Raw genomic sequence first — 17,500 nt, 5'->3', positions numbered from 1 at the left:
AACAAACAAAAAAAAATAATTTAAGCAAATAAAATAAAACAAACAAACAAAAATAAAATAAAATACAATTAAATAAAATACAATTAAATTAAATAAAATTAAACAGGCAAACTAAAAATAATACAAAAAATAAAATAAAATAAAATAAAATAAAATAAAATAAAATAAAATAAAATAAATTAAAATAGAATTTAAATAAAATAAAATAAACCTGGACTGCTCTATAACATACCTTGCTTGGATTAAAAATGAAAAAAAAAAAAAAAAAAAAATATATATATATATATATATATATTATAGGGTCACATTCATCTGGACAGTTTTCTTAACAATAAATGAAAATTTATAATCATTTCAAAAGGTTAAAACGACCGACACCTATCTTAAATCTAACATAGCTGAACATGCATGGGACCGGAAGAACCTCAACCATAAAAGCCATCAGGAAATTCATCCATATTTCAATTTTTGCAAGCTCTGCAGCTTATATCAGCCCGTTCCCCTTGGGTCTTGTTTGCCAAAACATGTCGATTTTATTATAATTTGATGTATTAATGTAATATGATGTCATGTATGGATTGTGTCTGTTTCTCAGCCAATCAAAGAGCTCAGAACCTTAGCGACCGATGATTCAAGCTCCAAAAACAAAAGATTAAAGCGTTTGCCATCAATAAGGGTCTCTTAGTTATTGATCTGCACGGCCCACACAAAGAGCAGATAAAAGATAATGACCTGCAAGAGATTACACAGCACACTTACTGCATATTTCATCAGGGGTGGACAGCATGACCAAAATCTTAGATGATAATATCTGTTTTCCTACATTCCAAACGCTTTCCAAATTGAATTTTTGAAGATGGATGCGGACCAAAAGATCAGATTATTCCCAACAAACGGAGAACTTAATAGATCCTGTGCATGCAACAGAACATCGAAATGTCCTCCTGAGGTTGCATGAAAAAAAATCCAACATTCATTCATTTTACTACGGTTTAGTCCCTTATTTTTCAGGGGTCGCCACAGCGGAATGAACCGCCAACTATTCCAGCAAATGTTTTACACAGTGGATGCCCTTCCAGCTGCAACCCAGTGCTGGGAAACACCCATACATACTCACATTCACACTCATACACTTCGACCAAGTTAGTTTACTCAATTCACCTATACCACATGTCTGTGGACTGTGGGGGAGAGCGGAGCACCCGGGGGAAACCCACGCCGACACAAGGAGAACATAGAAACTGTCCCACCCAGGGCTCGAACCAGCAAACTTCTTGCTGTGATGCGACAGTGCTAACCACTTTATGTATCTTATGATGTGATAGTTATTTTTTGTAGCCCTATTTTTATCGTCTACTCTTTATTTGGTTTAGCATTATTCTTGTGGTTTAATTTTTTTGTTATTATAGAATAAGTCTACCTGTGGGGGGGTTGGGGTTGTTTTAAACATGGGTGCTTTACCCTGTTGCTGGAGATCCACCTTCCACTTCCACTTCCAGATTTCAGCAGCAACCCATATCAAACACACCTGCCTGTAATTATCAAGTGCTGTTCAATTCCTGATTAATTGGTTCAGGTGTGTTTAATCAGGGTTGGAGCAGAACTCTGCAGGAAGGAAGATCTCCAGGAACAGGGTTAAGCACGTCTGTTTTACAATACAGTCATATGCTGTATTCTCTCTATACTGAAGAAAAACTTCAATAATAGAAACAATCGTTCACTAGTGGTGGGCAAAGCAAGGCTTCATGAAACACTGAAACAGTCGGAGCAAATGTGTCGAAGCTTCGAAACGTTTCAAAACCATACTCTACGGTGACACCTAGTGGTCATTTTTTATGCTTTGCACTGAAATAGCTTCAGCAAAGAACAGTTGAGAAGAAGCCCACCCATGATGATTGTTAAGTGAATTTGATGCGCAAATGAAGCGGTTTTCACTCGTGAATGAAGTGAGTGAACTCAAAATGTTCACGGGTCTATTTACGCGCAAATAGTGCGATTTATCCGCGTGTACAGCACCTAGTTTGAACACAGCATAAGGAGAACAAGTCAGCTTAAAGTTTTTGTCAGATCATCATTTAGGAATTTTTATTTTGCAAGCGTACATTGCTTAAAGGTGAACACTTAAAATGTGCAAGTTAATCCATTTAAAAAAACAAAAAACTAATTCTAATCATCTTCTGGGGTTCTGGAAGAGCAGTCCTTCTCTGAGGACTCTGATTGGGTGAAATATGTTTAACCACGCCCTCCCAACCGTTAGTTTGCTGTGAGCGAAAGAATAGAGGATGAGCGCAAAAATATAACCCTACCAAATATTCCGTTTCATTAGTAAATATCTCATCATACTGAAATAAAAGTCAGCAGCAACTTGTATTTTATGCAGAATGAAATGCTAAAACAAATAATAATAATAATAATAATAATAATAATAATAATAATAATAATAATAATAATAATAATAATAATAATAATAATGTTACAGGTCCCTGGCAGTCGGGAAGACTGTAAGCAGTAGTCTTAGTAATAGGTGAGAGAGACAAAAGTTAGTTGCTGCTTCAAGGTCCTCTTTGTTGTCTGAGGATGCGCTGCAGTCATCATGGTAACTCAACTCTCTCAACTGCCACTCAGAATTCAGAAGATGCAGCTAAACTGTTCAGTGCAAACTCACTATAATTGTATTTGAGTAATTCAAATACAGTGTATATACACATAGAAATAGAAATAAACAAATTAAAGTGAAACATATACAAATAATTTACTTTGTGACCCAAACTATATGTGGGATGGTCACAATAATGCTGAAATAAAGGGATAGTTCACCCCAGAAATGAAAATTGACAATTTACTCGTCCTCAAGTGAATCCAAGCCTGTTTATGTTTCTTTTTTCTGCTGAATACGAAAGAAGATATTTTGAAAAATGTGAGAAACCTGTAACCATTGACTTCCATAGTAGGAAAACCAAATGGAAGTCAATGGTTACAGGTCTCCAGCATTTTTCGAAATATCTTCTTTTGTGCTCAACATAAGAAAAAAAACATACACAGGACTTTATTCACTTGAGGATGAGTAAATAGTCGATTTTTATTTTTGGGGTGAACTTTAATTCAGCATTTTTATTATTATTATTTGTTTTAGCATTTCATTTTATAGTCTGCATAAAATACAAGTTGCTGCTGACTTTTATTTCAGTATGATGAGGTATTTACTAATGAAACTGATATTTTTGCGCTCATCCTCTATTCTTTCGCTCACAGCAAACTAACGGTTGGCAGGGCGTGGTTAAGCATATTTCACCCAATCAGAGTCCTCAGAGAAGGTTTGTGAAAAGTGAGTGACGAATAAATGATGGCAGTATTGTTAGCTTTGCGTGAACTATCCCTTTAAGTGCAATCTGCATTTGAATCTTCAAATCCCAAAGAGGTTGCAAGAAAAATCAAACATACAGCTTAAATTGAAATCAAACCAACATTTCCAACAAATATAGAAAGGTAAAAAATTCTAAATGCACCAAAGCATATCGTCTGGTTCATTTAAATCCTTTCATGAGAGAATGTGAGTTTAAAACCCAAACAAAACCAGCATTATCAACAAACGCGTAAGTACAGCTTGTGCATGCAACCAAAACTTCAAAATGTCTTGCAGAAAAATCCAACATGCACCAAAGCGTAACGTCCGGTTCGTTTAATCTCTCTGAGGAGAACATGTGAGCTTAAAATGAAATCAAACCAACATTTCCAACAATTACAGAAACGTCTCACAGATCCACATGAAAAATCCACTATGCACCAAAGCGTAACTTCCAGTTCGTTTCATCTCTTTGAGTAAAACGAAAGCTTCCAAATGCAATGAAACAAGCATGCATTAGCGGATAAACGCAAACACCGATGACAGAAAACAGGATTATTTGACTCTATGGAAAATAAAGAGAAGGGAAGAGACTTTCCAAAAGTTCACAAAAAAACAATGTCGGACAGAGGAGTGTGACGGGACGGAGTGAAGGGGAAGATGGAGGGTATTTCCGTGAGGTGCAAGTCAGGCCCGTCTGAAGAGCTTTGAAGCTGCGCAGATTAGTAACACAGCACTGGTCACAAGTCGAGCGTGAAATCTCTCGCTTTTTCTGTGCAGCGCTGGCCGCGAACAGCCCTTCTTCTTTCTCTGCCTGACAAAAACACTTCCTTGACCCTCCATCACTCTATTTTAACTCTTTTTTTTCAGATCTGAAACAATCCCCTGAACTCACCTGCCAGCATTTCCTATTCATTCTCAAACCACTCGCTTTAAAACAAACACACAGAGACTCCCATCTCAGTAGAAGACTGATGCCCCCAAAAGTTATATTATTAATAATAATATTATTATTAATGTGAAATGTTGGTTATTTTCTGCTTAGTCCCTTTATTAATCTGGGGTCGCCACAGCAGACGCAGCAAAAGTTTCAGTCAAAACAATAAGCATTGACATTAGGCAATTAGGTGAGTTTCCAAGCTGTTAGAGTGGCTGACTATAGTATTGGTAACCTAGCAACCAACACTAAACAAAGCATTCAAAATGGTGACACGCTGATGCAATATTCACTACATTTGAATAATTAAGTATATTACATTATACATTTGAGTTTATGCATTTTCATCTCAATTTATTCACATAAATCCAGCTACACAACCCCAAAACTAGCTAAAACTGAGCATTAAAAACTTTATTTTTTCAGAATTAAGGGATTTTTATTAAAATTGCCCATTTCCATAACTCGTTTCTCATGCGATACTTGAAAATGTGCATTAACACATGGTGACAGAAATACAGACCCCAACCCCACAATTATTTGTGCTTTTTAAAACCAGCAATGAAAAAGGCACAAAAGTTTGACTTACACGTCACTCTGGTGTGTATAAACTCGGTCAAACAGCGCTTCTGGAGCCATCCATTTCACAGGCAGGCGACCCTACAGACATGACACAAAAAGAAAAGGTTAGAGACGGTCAGCAGACACACAACAACATCCACACACAAACACACTGACACACACATCTTCATCTGTGCGAGAGCCTTGTTAGCCTGGAATTTCATTACGACCCAGACAGCCAATAATGATTGGGAATTAAATCCTGCTGGGATGCCTCTCAAAACGCTTAATTTCCCTCAGGAGTCGTTGTGAGCTTATAAATCGAGGCTAGTGGAGAAGATACGAGAGTCAATGGCATTTGGAGAGTTTGAGTTCACAATCTTCTGGCTCGCAGGGTTGTGTTTAGACAGAGCTGAACTATTGTAATTGAATCTAACTCCAGCCATTAATCAGTCATCGGTATCGCTCAATCTGGGCTGTTTTAATAATGCCTATAATAAACTGTTACAAATATTCGTGGCCAGATCTAGGTGACCTTGATAAGAGCTGAGAAATAAATCTGGACTAAATCTGATTAATGAAGTTTGGAAAAGTTGCTGCTAACATTTGATTTTCTGTCGCTAAATCAAGTTATATATGTTTATATGGTCAGTGTTGATTTTAATCCAACTGACCAACCTCTACGCCATTAAATAACAACTGAGACCAACTATATTCATAAATAAGAATAGGTTGGTTAATTATTAGAGTAAATTTAGTCTGTTTTCATTTAAAGCAAATTGATCAACATTTTATTCCATATAACAACCATTCATAACCAACTACTAATGTTTAATAGGTTGATAAAATGGTTTGATTTTTGTCGGAATCCATTAAGAGTATAAATGGCTAACTATAAAATGCTAAAAATGACTAAGAATGTTTATTAATTATGGTCAATATTGATTTTAGTCCAACTGAACTACATCTACGCCATTAAACAACAATTGAGACCAACTATATACAAAAAATAAGACTAGGTTGTTTAATTAATTGAGTAAACGGAGTAGATTTTCATTTAAACCCAATTGATCAACATTCTTTTCCATTTAACAACCATATTAACCAACTACTAATGTTTAATAGGTTGATAAGTTGGTTTGACTTTGGGTCTGAATCCATTAAGAGTATAAATGGCTAACTATAAAATGCTAAAAATGACTAAGAATATTTATTAATTATGGTCAATATTGATTTTAGTCCAACTGAACTACATCTACGCCACTAAACAACAATTGAGACCAACTATATTCAAAAATAAGACTAGGTTGGTTAATTAATTATATAAATGAGTATAAATGGCTAACTATGAAATGCTAAATATGACTAGTAATGTTTGTTAATTAATTAAATATGGTCAATGTTGATTTTAATCCAACTGATCAACCTCTACGCCATTAAATAACAATCGACACCAACTATATTCAAAAATAAGAATAAGTTGGTTAATTATTAGAGTAAATTTAGTCTATTTTCATTAAAATCAAATTGATTAACATTTTATTCCATATAACAACCATTCATAACCAACTACTAACGTTTAATAGGTTAATAAGTTGGTTTGACTTTGGTCTGAATCCATTGAGAGTATAAATGGCTAACTATAAAATGTTAAATATGACTAGGAATGTTTATTAATTATGGTCAATATTGATTTTAGTCAAAGGGACCAACATATACGCCATAAATTAACAATTGATTAGATTAGATTCAACTTTATTGTCATTACACATGTACAAGTACAAGGCAACGAAATGCAGTATAGATGAGCCCATCTATACTCAAAATAAGACTAGGTTGTTTAATTAATTGAGTAAACTGAGTCGATTTTTATTTTAACCCAATTGATCAACATTCTATTCCATATAACAACCATATATAACCAACTACTAATGTTTAATAGGTTGATAAAATGGTTTGATTTTGGTCTGAAATCATTAAGAGTATAAATGGCTAACTATAAAATGGTAAATATGACTAGGAATGTTTATTAATTATGGTTAATATTGATTTTAGTCCAAGTGAACTACATCTACGCCATTAAATAACAATTGAGACCATCTGTATTCAAAAATAAGACTAGGTTGGTTAATTAATTGTATAAATGAGTATAAATGGCTAACTATAAAACGCTAAATATGACTAGGAATGTTTATTAATGAATTAAATATGGTCAATGTTGATTTTAATCCAACTGATCAACCTCTATGCCATTAAATAACAATCGACACCAACTATATTCAAAAATAAGAATAGGTTGGTTAATTATTAGAGTAAATTTAGTCTATTTTCATTAAAACCAAATTGATTAAACGTTTCCTAAAACACATAGTTTCTCTGTCGTAGATCCATCGTTAGTTATAGTGTAAAACGCCCATAAACGGGGTGGAGTAACAACTTCTTTAGAGAAGAACCCCATCATTTCTTTGTGCAAATTATATTGTTTTACACAAACACGCATTTAAAATAAAATCCAATATTAGTTTTGGTAAAAACATGCACTCGTTTTCCATATTAACTGAAAGAAATGTAAACGGCACATATAGGGCCTGTGTTTCATTTACTAATATTATTGAGAAGTTAAACATTACATATTCTATTCTAAAACATAAAATCACTTACAAAAGCTAACACTATTCTAATCTCATATATAAATCATATAAATAAATAAATAAATAAATAAATAAATAAATAAATAAATAAATAAATAAATAATGAGGCTATTCATTAAGAAATTAAAATTAATATTTATTATTTATTAGGAATTTTTTTTAATCCTACTTTAATAATAATATTAATAATATTAATGATGATGATGATTATTATTATTATTAAGTAGGATATTGTTTATTTATTTTTAATTAAAAAAAAAAAAAGTCTATTTCACAAGCTTTGGTGACGTAACATAAATTCCGCTTTTAAATAATAGGTCACCTATAGCTTTCGCCATGAGGCTGTGTTCAAAATAACATCAATGTTTTCAAAGTGCACTGTGAAGGGAGGACAATTGTAAACATGAAGAACACTAAAACTGAACCGTAAAAATACTTTGAAAGCAAATTACACCTAAAAGAGATGACCTTAATGCTTTTTTTATTTTTAATCGTTCCAACTCTGCATGTTAGAATGTTCTAAATGAATAGGGCATAGGGGGGATAAGTGGGAATAGAACACAGCCAGGAACTATGTTTCTAACTACAGCTCCAGAGGTGTAGTTTCAAGTGCTCAAGTGCGACACAGTTTGCGAATGATTGTTGGAGCGATGGATTTGGGAAACGACAAATCAACGAACGATGTTTGTAACGACGGAATCTGCGACCTTACAATACTACAAATGTTCAGTAAAGTAAACTACTGTATAAATGACTGACCTGCATAACATACAATAAGACTAGAGTTGATCATGAATCCAAAAATATAGTTAAATTTGAGTTATATATGTGCCATTTAACATCTAAAAATAACCAAAAAGTATGTACAAGACAATGAATGCTTATTAAGAAAAATAAAGGGAGTCAGTTTAGATTTCAAACCAATAAATAAACTTATAATGACAACACAAAAACAGTAGAAAACTTGAGTAAATTTAACTCTGACTTTTATGCCTGCTAACAACCATAAATTGTCAACTAGGACTGTATCTTAAGAAAATAGTGCCGATTTTGATTTCACGTCAATGTTTTACGAACACTGAATCAAATATAATGATCATTACTATGCCATCAAGATTCACACACTCTTTCTCTGCCACATCTGATGAACTGAACGTTGGGATGAGCGCATTGCAGCCTAAACAAGCATCTCAGACTGCTATAATGGTGGGAATGCGATTTAAAGCTATGCTAATGTGTTTAGGTCTGTCACTAGCATTTCTTTCTCATCAGCTCGAACAACAAGCTTTGGAATAAGAGAAGAGGGCAGGCCCAAATAAGCAAAGAGCTGAAATCACTTTACACGCCGACTGCCTGGGAATCTGCAAATCATGCCAAGACTGGCGAGAGGAGGAGGGAGGTGGCAGATAAACAGAGGAGGGGAAAGAAAGCGAAGAGAAATGAAAGAGAGAAAAGGTGAGAGAACAAAGACAGAGATGGCACGAGGCTGAAAGGATTTGAGCGGGAATCAAAATTTTGGGAGTTTTTGGCTTTGATGACGTTATGTATATACAGTAAGGTGTGGGTTTATACATCTAAACTAATAGGTCGGCACCTACATGACACTTTCAATCTAAAACTGGAATACATTTTGCCTGTTGATTTACACAATGTCAGTTTTGTGATTGTAAACTACAGAGGCCGAGAGAGCTCAATGCACTACAACCTAAGAAAACACATGCAAACAGAATAAACACCAGCAAATTAACAAAACATCTTCATCGGTTTGACGGCACACTTGTTGCAAATCCTCACAACTAGGGCTGCACAATGTATTGTTTCAGCATCGATATCGCAATGTGTGTGCGCAATAGTCACATCGCAGGATATGCAATGTTGCGTTGGGATTATTATTGATCAGCACCACCATATTATAACCGTAGCAGAGTGAAGGCTTATCATTTGCATGTGTTTTAAAGGCATCTCAAGAGAATCCAGGCACACAAAGTACCACATCTGTCACTTTAATGAAGAATAATTTGACTGAAATATTCATACAAGCTTGACTACTGTCATGGATTGGTCAGGCTCTCACGACCCCCACTCACGAAGATCACCATCACCTGACTTCTAATGAGCACACAGCTGCATCACATTCACGAGCACCAGATAAAAGCACAGCACTCCAGTCGCTCATTGTCCGGGCTCGTCTCGACGAAAGCGGACAACTGAGCGACCACTCAGCGTAGTCATCCTCAGCTAAAACAAACGATTTACTTACCTGTTCTCTTTGTATTCCTCCTAGTCTTCCTGGTCCTCCCGAATCGTCCTGTCTTCCAGTCCTTCCAAGTCTGTGTCATCCTCTGTCAGCTGTATCTGGTGTGTGCTGTCCATCCTCGTGTATTCCTGTTACCCAGCCACGGAGGAAAAGACCCCAACATCATTCCTGATCCTCCTGGCTATCCTTCATGTGCTCCTTGTTGTCATTTAATAAACACCCTAACGTTTCCTTACCTCTGTCTCCTGTCCGCTTCATAACAGAAGCCCGGACCCATAACGACGACAACATGAGCACCCCCGATCACCTTCAAGAGCTGGTGGACCAGTTGAAGCGGATTCTACAGCCACCAGCTCCACTTTCCAACGCACCACCAGCACCGAGCACTTCCGCCTCCACAGTTTCTTCTTCGGCCCTTCCTTCCAGTCCCATGGCCCGACCAGCGCCCTACTCAGGCGGAGCGGGGGAGTGCAATGGTTTTCTGTTACAATGTTCCCTCATATTCGAAATGCAACCTTCTCTATATCCCACAGATAAGTCGAAGATCGCCTACATCGTATCTCTACTCTCTGGACCTGCACTTAAATGGGCTGAGACGATCTGGAACCAAGCCGGGCCGGTCATGAATTCCATCACTACCTTCACGGAGTATTTCAAAGAGGTGTTTGGACGTTCTGATGGGGAAGTAGCCGCTGGAGAGCAGCTGTATCATCTAAAGCAAGGTACTCTATCTACACAGGAATATGCTCTCCGGTTTCGCACTCTAGCAGCTGCAAGTGGATGGAATGAGAGATCGTTGTTGACCACGTACCGGCTCGGCTTGGAACCCACTCTCCGAATCCAACTGGCCACATTAGATGATACAATGGGTCTGGAGAGATTCATCCAACATTCTCTCCGATGTTCCGATCGTCTCCGTTCCTATCAACAGGACACCATCACCCCCTCGTCTGCACTCCTCCAATCGCCTGAGTCAACAGCCTCTCCAGAACCAGAACCCATGATAATAGAGTCTGGAAGACTGACATCAGCGGAACGACAGAGGAGGCTGACCCGGGGTCTGTGTCTATACTGCGGTGTCAGTGGACACACCCGTATGGAGTGTCCCCTTCGTCCCATTCGGACTTCAGTGAGTGTATTCAGTACGAATATTGAACAATGTAAACCACTTACTACCACCGTACAAATAACTACTGCCTCTATTTCTCTCCTTGTCACAGCCCTCATCGACTCCGGGTCAGCAGGGAACTTCATCTCCCAATCCCTCTGTCGTCAACTCCACCTCCGTACTGAGGCGTCCTCGCATATATACCAGATACAACCGATAACCCAGTGCACTCGATCTTCGACCCGTATCCATCGACAATGCGAAGACATCCTTCTTCAAGTGGGGTTGTTACATCAAGAGAGGATTCAATTTCTGGTTCTGGAGGGTGCAAATATGGACATCATTCTAGGGCGCCAGTGGCTGGTGAAGCACGATCCCATCATCTCTTGGGGCACAGGAGAGATAAAGAAATGGGGATCTGGATGTACACCTGCCTGTTTTCCAAATCTCCCTCTTCAAGGTCGGAACCCCATTTCTTTGTTTGCAACATCGGTCGAGAGCCCTCCTGAGAAGCAGTCTATCCACATTCCTAAGGAGTACAGCTCCTTTCATGATGTCTTCTGCCCCAAGAGAGCTTCCCAGCTACCGCCGCATCGGCCATGGGACTGCGCGATCGACCTAGTTCCAGATGCCCAGTTGCCAAGAGGTAGGATCTACCCGCTCTCGCTTCCAGAGAATCAGGCAATGGAAGATTACATAAGGGAAGCTCTGAGTCAGGGGTACATACGTCACTCAAAATCACCAGCCGCCTCAAGCTTCTTCTTTGTGGCCAAGAAGGACGGAGGGCTGCGTCCATGCATCGACTACAGGGTCCTAAATAACGGTACAGTAAAATACCGATATCCCCTTCCTCTGGTACCAGCCGCTTTGGAACAGCTCCGAGAAGCTAAAGTCTTCACTAAATTGGACCTCCGCAGCGCGTATAATCTGATAAGAATACGTGAGGGGGACCAATGGAAGACAGCATTCGTGACCCCTACTGGCCACTATGAATATGAGGTCATGCCTTACGGTCTGGTCAACGCCCCCTCCGTATTCCAAAACTTCATTCATGAAGTCCTCCGGGAGTTTCTTCACCACTGTGTAATAGTGTACATAGATGACATCCTCATTTACTCCCGGAGTGAGGCCGAACATCGCCAACACGTTGCGGAGGTCCTACACACATTGAGAGAACATCACCTCTACCTCAAAGCGGAGAAATGCTCATTCCACCAGAAGTCGATTCATTTCTTGGGATACATCATTGACCAAACCGGTATACGTATGGATGGGAAGAAAATTGAGGCTGTTCTATCCTGGTCAGAACCCACTTCCATTAAGGAGCTCCAGAGGTTTCTTGGGTTTGCTAACTTTTATAGACGGTTTATCAAGGACTACAGCAGGATTACATCACCTCTCACTAATCTCCTCAAGGGTAAACCCAAAGGACTGGAGTGGACCAAAGAAGCAGCCGCAGCCTTCCGCCTTCTTAAGAAGGAGTTCACAAGGGCCCCACTCCTGACTCATCCTGACCCAAATCTTCCTTTCGTGGTGGAAGTGGACGCATCCACCACCGGCGTCGGGGCAGTATTATCTCAACATCATGATACACCGCCCCGACTGCATCCCTGTGCCTATTTCTCTCGGAAGTTGAGCCCGGCGGAGCAGAATTACAGCATAGGAGACAGGGAGCTTCTAGCAATCAAGCTAGCCTTGGAGGAGTGGCGTCACTGGTTGGAGGGAGCCAAACATCCGTTCCAGGTGATCACAGATCACAAAAACCTCCAATACATCAAAGAGGCCAAGAGACTATGTCCACGTCAAGCCAGATGGTCACTTTTCTTCTCACGTTTTGATTTCTCCATTTCCTATCGTCCAGGACCCAAGAATCTAAGAGCAGACGCTCTCTCTCGTTTACACGAGCATCACGATCATGAAGAACTCCCAACGAAGATTCTTCCCGAACACATCTCCATTTGTCCGGTCACCTGGAACGCTCCTCCAGTCGTTGCCACTCCGGAAGCCCCTGCTCCGCCGGGATGCCCTCCTCATCGGCAGTTCATACCACCTGAACACCGGGTAGATCTGATCCACTCCTTACATACCTCGCTAGGCACTGGACATCCAGGGATCAACAATACTCTCTCGCTAGTATCCCAACGATTCTGGTGGCCAAACATGGCAAGGGATGTGAGGCAATATGTTCAGGGCTGTAAGGACTGTGCCCAATCCAAGAGCCCACGTCATCTACCCGCTGGAAAGCTCCATCCCTTGCCGATTCCGAACCGTCCCTGGTCACACCTAGGAGTGGACTTTATCACTGACCTCCCTTCGTCAGAAGGTAATACCTGTATTCTAGTCATAGTAGATAGATTCTCAAAGTTTGTCAAACTAATCCCTCTGAAAGGTCTTCCCACAGCCTTTGAAACTGCCGACAATATCTTTAATCAAGTCTTCAGGTCATTTGGTATTCCAGAAGATATTGTGTCGGACAGAGGTCCACAGTTCATCTCACGTCTATGGAAAGCCTTCTTCAAGCTCCTAGGTGTGGCCGTCAGCCTCTCTTCTGGATATCATCCCCAAACCAACGGGCAGACAGAGAGGAAGATTCAGGAGGTGGGACGGTTCCTGAGGACCTTCTGCAGTGGTCACCAGAACTCCTGGAGCCAGTATTTGGGCTGGGCAGAATATGCCCAAAATTCACTGCGGCAACCCTCCACCGGACTCACGCCATTCCAGTGCGTCCTGGGCTTCCAACCACCGCTCTTTCCCTGGGATGGCGAACCATCTGATGTCCCCGCAGTGGATCACTGGTTCCGGGAGAGCGAGAGAGTCTGGGACGAGGCTCATCAACATCTGCAGAGGGCAGTCCGTCGAAGCAAGGTAACCGACGATAGGAGAAGGTCTGAAGAACCCAGATACACACCCGGACAAAAGGTGTGGCTATCCACCCGGGACATACGCATGCGACTGCCCTCTCGCAAGTTAAGTCCCCGATTTGTTGGTCCCTTCACCATCGTGGAACAGGTTAACCCCGTCACCTACAAACTACAATTACCCTCTCACTACCGTATTCACCCTACATTCCACGTATCACTCCTGAAACCCTATCACGATCCTGTTCTTCCCTCCACAGAGCCTGACCACGAAGAGGAACCCCCTCCTCCACTGCTCCTAGAAGAAGGAGCCGTCTACGCAGTGAAGGAGATCTTGCGTTCCCGACGTCGTGGTGGCCAGTTGGAGTACCTGGTGGACTGGGAAGGGTACGGCCCCGAAGAAAGGACATGGGTTCCCAGAGCTGATATTCTCGATCCTAGTCTCATGGTGGAGTTTCATGAGAGCCACCCTGAGTTCCCAGCGCCTAGAGGCAGAGGGAGACCACCACGGCGTCGGAGGTGTCGGCCCTCAGGAGCGGGCCCTGGGGAGGGGGGTACTGTCATGGATTGGTCAGGCTCTCACGACCCCCACTCACGAAGATCACCATCACCTGACTTCTAATGAGCACACAGCTGCATCACATTCACGAGCACCAGATAAAAGCACAGCACTCCAGTCGCTCATTGTCCGGGCTCGTCTCGACGAAAGCGGACAACTGAGCGACCACTCAGCGTAGTCATCCTCAGCTAAAACAAACGATTTACTTACCTGTTCTCTTTGTATTCCTCCTAGTCTTCCTGGTCCTCCCGAATCGTCCTGTCTTCCAGTCCTTCCAAGTCTGTGTCATCCTCTGTCAGCTGTATCTGGTGTGTGCTGTCCATCCTCGTGTATTCCTGTTACCCAGCCACGGAGGAAAAGACCCCAACATCATTCCTGATCCTCCTGGCTATCCTTCATGTGCTCCTTGTTGTCATTTAATAAACACCCTAACGTTTCCTTACCTCTGTCTCCTGTCCGCTTCATAACAACTACACAGTGTTGTTTGACATTATTGTTCAATTTCTGCACCTGAATACTTATTTTAACAGTTTATTATTAATTATTATACTTTATTGTAATTATTTCTGCTTACAATTTTGTTTATTATTTTAAACATTGATCACACCCTTACAGATATCAGCAAAGTGTGGATTTACTTCACATTACAACCAAAAAACGGAGACACACACATGGCAAATTATACATAGATACAAAAACCAAGCACCTGTCATCACTTCTTGACAGGTACTGTTTACTAGCAAGGTGACTGTGCCAAATACTGGCCTGGGATACGTAATAGAGCAACGTTTTGATTTATGGCTGCATCATTGTCTTGTAAATGTAGCTTAAAGGTGCAGTAGGTGATTGTGATATTTCAATAGTACTGATTAAATTAAATGATCTAAATGTATTTATATGTGTATTACTGTGTATCTTTAAGGTGTGCGCGCTCGTGTTTTCAGGAGGCGTGGTTTTGGACGGCAGGGGAGGGACTGTATTTCAGAGATTTATGCTAACAGGTTAGCATTGTGGCAGATCACCTACTACACCTTTAAATTAACATTAACATTTAGTATGTGCATTTAAAATGTCAAGTCTTTCATATGAGGAAAAATTTATCAAAAGTCTTGAGGACTCATCTTCATTCCAAACTTTTGTTTAAACAAATGCTGGGGAATTAAATTTTCAAGTATTCAATTATGCTTCATGCAAGACATTTCAAAAGTAAAAGAAGTTAAAAAGTAAAAGATATTGATCATTGAGTTTAAAAAATACAAGCCTTGTTGACGAGGGCGGAGCCTTTATAGCTTGGCCAACCTAAATACAAGCTTATAAAAACACAAGCCTATTTGATCACTATTTTAAAAATGCTGGAATCAGCAATTGTATTAAACAAATATATATTCAGCAAAGTTAGATATTAAAAAAAAAATTATTAGATCTTAAAATACATCAAATATTTCACAATATTATTTTTATAGTATCTACAACCAAATAAATGCAGCCAACATTCAAACACTGTTCAAAATACTTATGTAAAATGATCTGAAATAACACAATTCTTGACTTCAGGGGACAACTTAATAGTTTTATATTCGATCCACTTATATTTGTAAAAACTTAATTTTATTCTATAATAACTTCTTAATTAATTTAACTTAAATCCTTCATGTTGTCCCAACACAAATCAATTGTGTAGATACAAAAACCAAGCACCTGTCATCACTTCTTGACAGGTACTGTTTACTAGCGAGGTGACTGTGCCAAATACTGGCCTGGGATACGTAATAGAGCAACGTTTTGATTTATGGCTGCATCATTGTCTTGTAAATGTAGCTTAAAGGTGCAGTAGGTGATTGTCTTCAGAAACATTTTTCAAAGTCTCATCATATTTCAATAGTACTGATCAAAGTAAATGATCTAAATGTATTTATATGTGTTTCTATATTCTGGGTAAGGCATAAGACTGAAAAATGAGAGAGAGAGCGAGCGGTAAAACCATGCTGAATCAACTTTTTAAAATCCCGAATCAATATTGCAGTTAGTTTTGCACGCTGGAGGAAGGACGACACCAAAGAGCATAGAATCACCAAGAGGCGACACTCTAGTGCAATTTGGGAAACAGCCACTAGATGGCGCGGCGGCCATTTTGGAATAAAAATCCCAACAGTACAACAGCATATTATAATTCTGTAAAATAAACTATTTAAAGTGCTGATGATTGTGATAGTAAGTGTTGTATTTCAGGTTGTATCTCAGCTTTAATGCACTTTTTAAATGATAAATAAAAAACAAATCAATTGTGTAGAACCCAGCATTGCTTACAGCGTAGGTGAGCATTTTGTTCTTGCTAGTGACCATCTTGTTTCTACTTCCTATTTCAACATCAACACACCAAAAAGTGATGAAGTGCCATTTCACGCATCTTTAAAGATGAACAAAACAGAGCAAGTCAAAGAGCAAGAAGAAATGTGTGTTTAAAGGTAAAGAGGAGTGTCTCCTGATGAAATCAAACTCAGATTTGTGCTCTTTTATGGTAATCTTATTTAAAATGAGTTGAAACAACACAATTCACAAGTTATTTAGGGGAAACTTAACTGTTTTATGCTCAATTCACTTAAATTTGTAAAAACAATTAAGTTAACTCAATCGATTTATGTTGGGACAACATGTAGGAATTGTGTGAAAGCCAGCATGTCTTACAGTGTAGCTGACGTTACTTAAAAAAGTGAGTAAACCTATTGCCTTAAAATTATTAAGTAAATGAACTATGTGCATGATTATAAAAATTAAGTTAAGTCAACTTAACAGTTCCAACTTCCAACGTAAAATTACTTTAAGTAACTAAACGCATTTTACAGTAAACGTTCAGTCCTATGAGCACTGAAATATATCAAGATTTCCACAAAAATATTAGACAGCAAAACCATTTTTTAGCTTGACAGAAGATAATTGGAAACATTTCTTGAGCAGCAAATCAGCATATTAGAATAATTTCAGTGTAAGGGTCAGTGACATTGAAGCAAATAGTGCTAAAGATTCAGATTTGCATCACAAAAATAAATGGCATCAAATGTTTCCCAATATTACAGTTTTTTATGGTATTTATGACCAAATAAATAAAGCCGACATTAAAAACCCTGTTCAAACTACTTATTTCAAGAGATGTGAAACAACACAATTCTTTAATTTTGGGGGACAACTAAATTATTAAAGATATATATAATTTTTAAATATATATATA

At 39.1% G+C, this 17,500-nt stretch overlaps 1 protein-coding gene across 5 annotated transcripts in view; it reads right to left on the bottom strand.

The window, feature by feature from the left end:
- Positions 1–17,500, bottom strand: part of fgfr2 (fibroblast growth factor receptor 2) — a 156,691-nt gene that overhangs the window by 15,708 nt on the left and 123,483 nt on the right. For all 5 annotated transcript variants that reach the window (XM_056470771.1, XM_056470769.1, XM_056470770.1 and 2 more), the window contains one exon: positions 4,870–4,940. In XM_056470771.1, the coding sequence (XP_056326746.1) occupies positions 4,870–4,940 (71 nt within the window). The remainder of the gene's footprint in view (positions 1–4,869; positions 4,941–17,500) is intronic.

This window comes from Danio aesculapii, chromosome 13 (genome assembly GCF_903798145.1).
Source record: "Danio aesculapii chromosome 13, fDanAes4.1, whole genome shotgun sequence".
NCBI lineage: Eukaryota > Metazoa > Chordata > Actinopteri > Cypriniformes > Danionidae > Danio > Danio aesculapii.
This window is presented reverse-complemented; position numbering and strand designations above follow the sequence as displayed.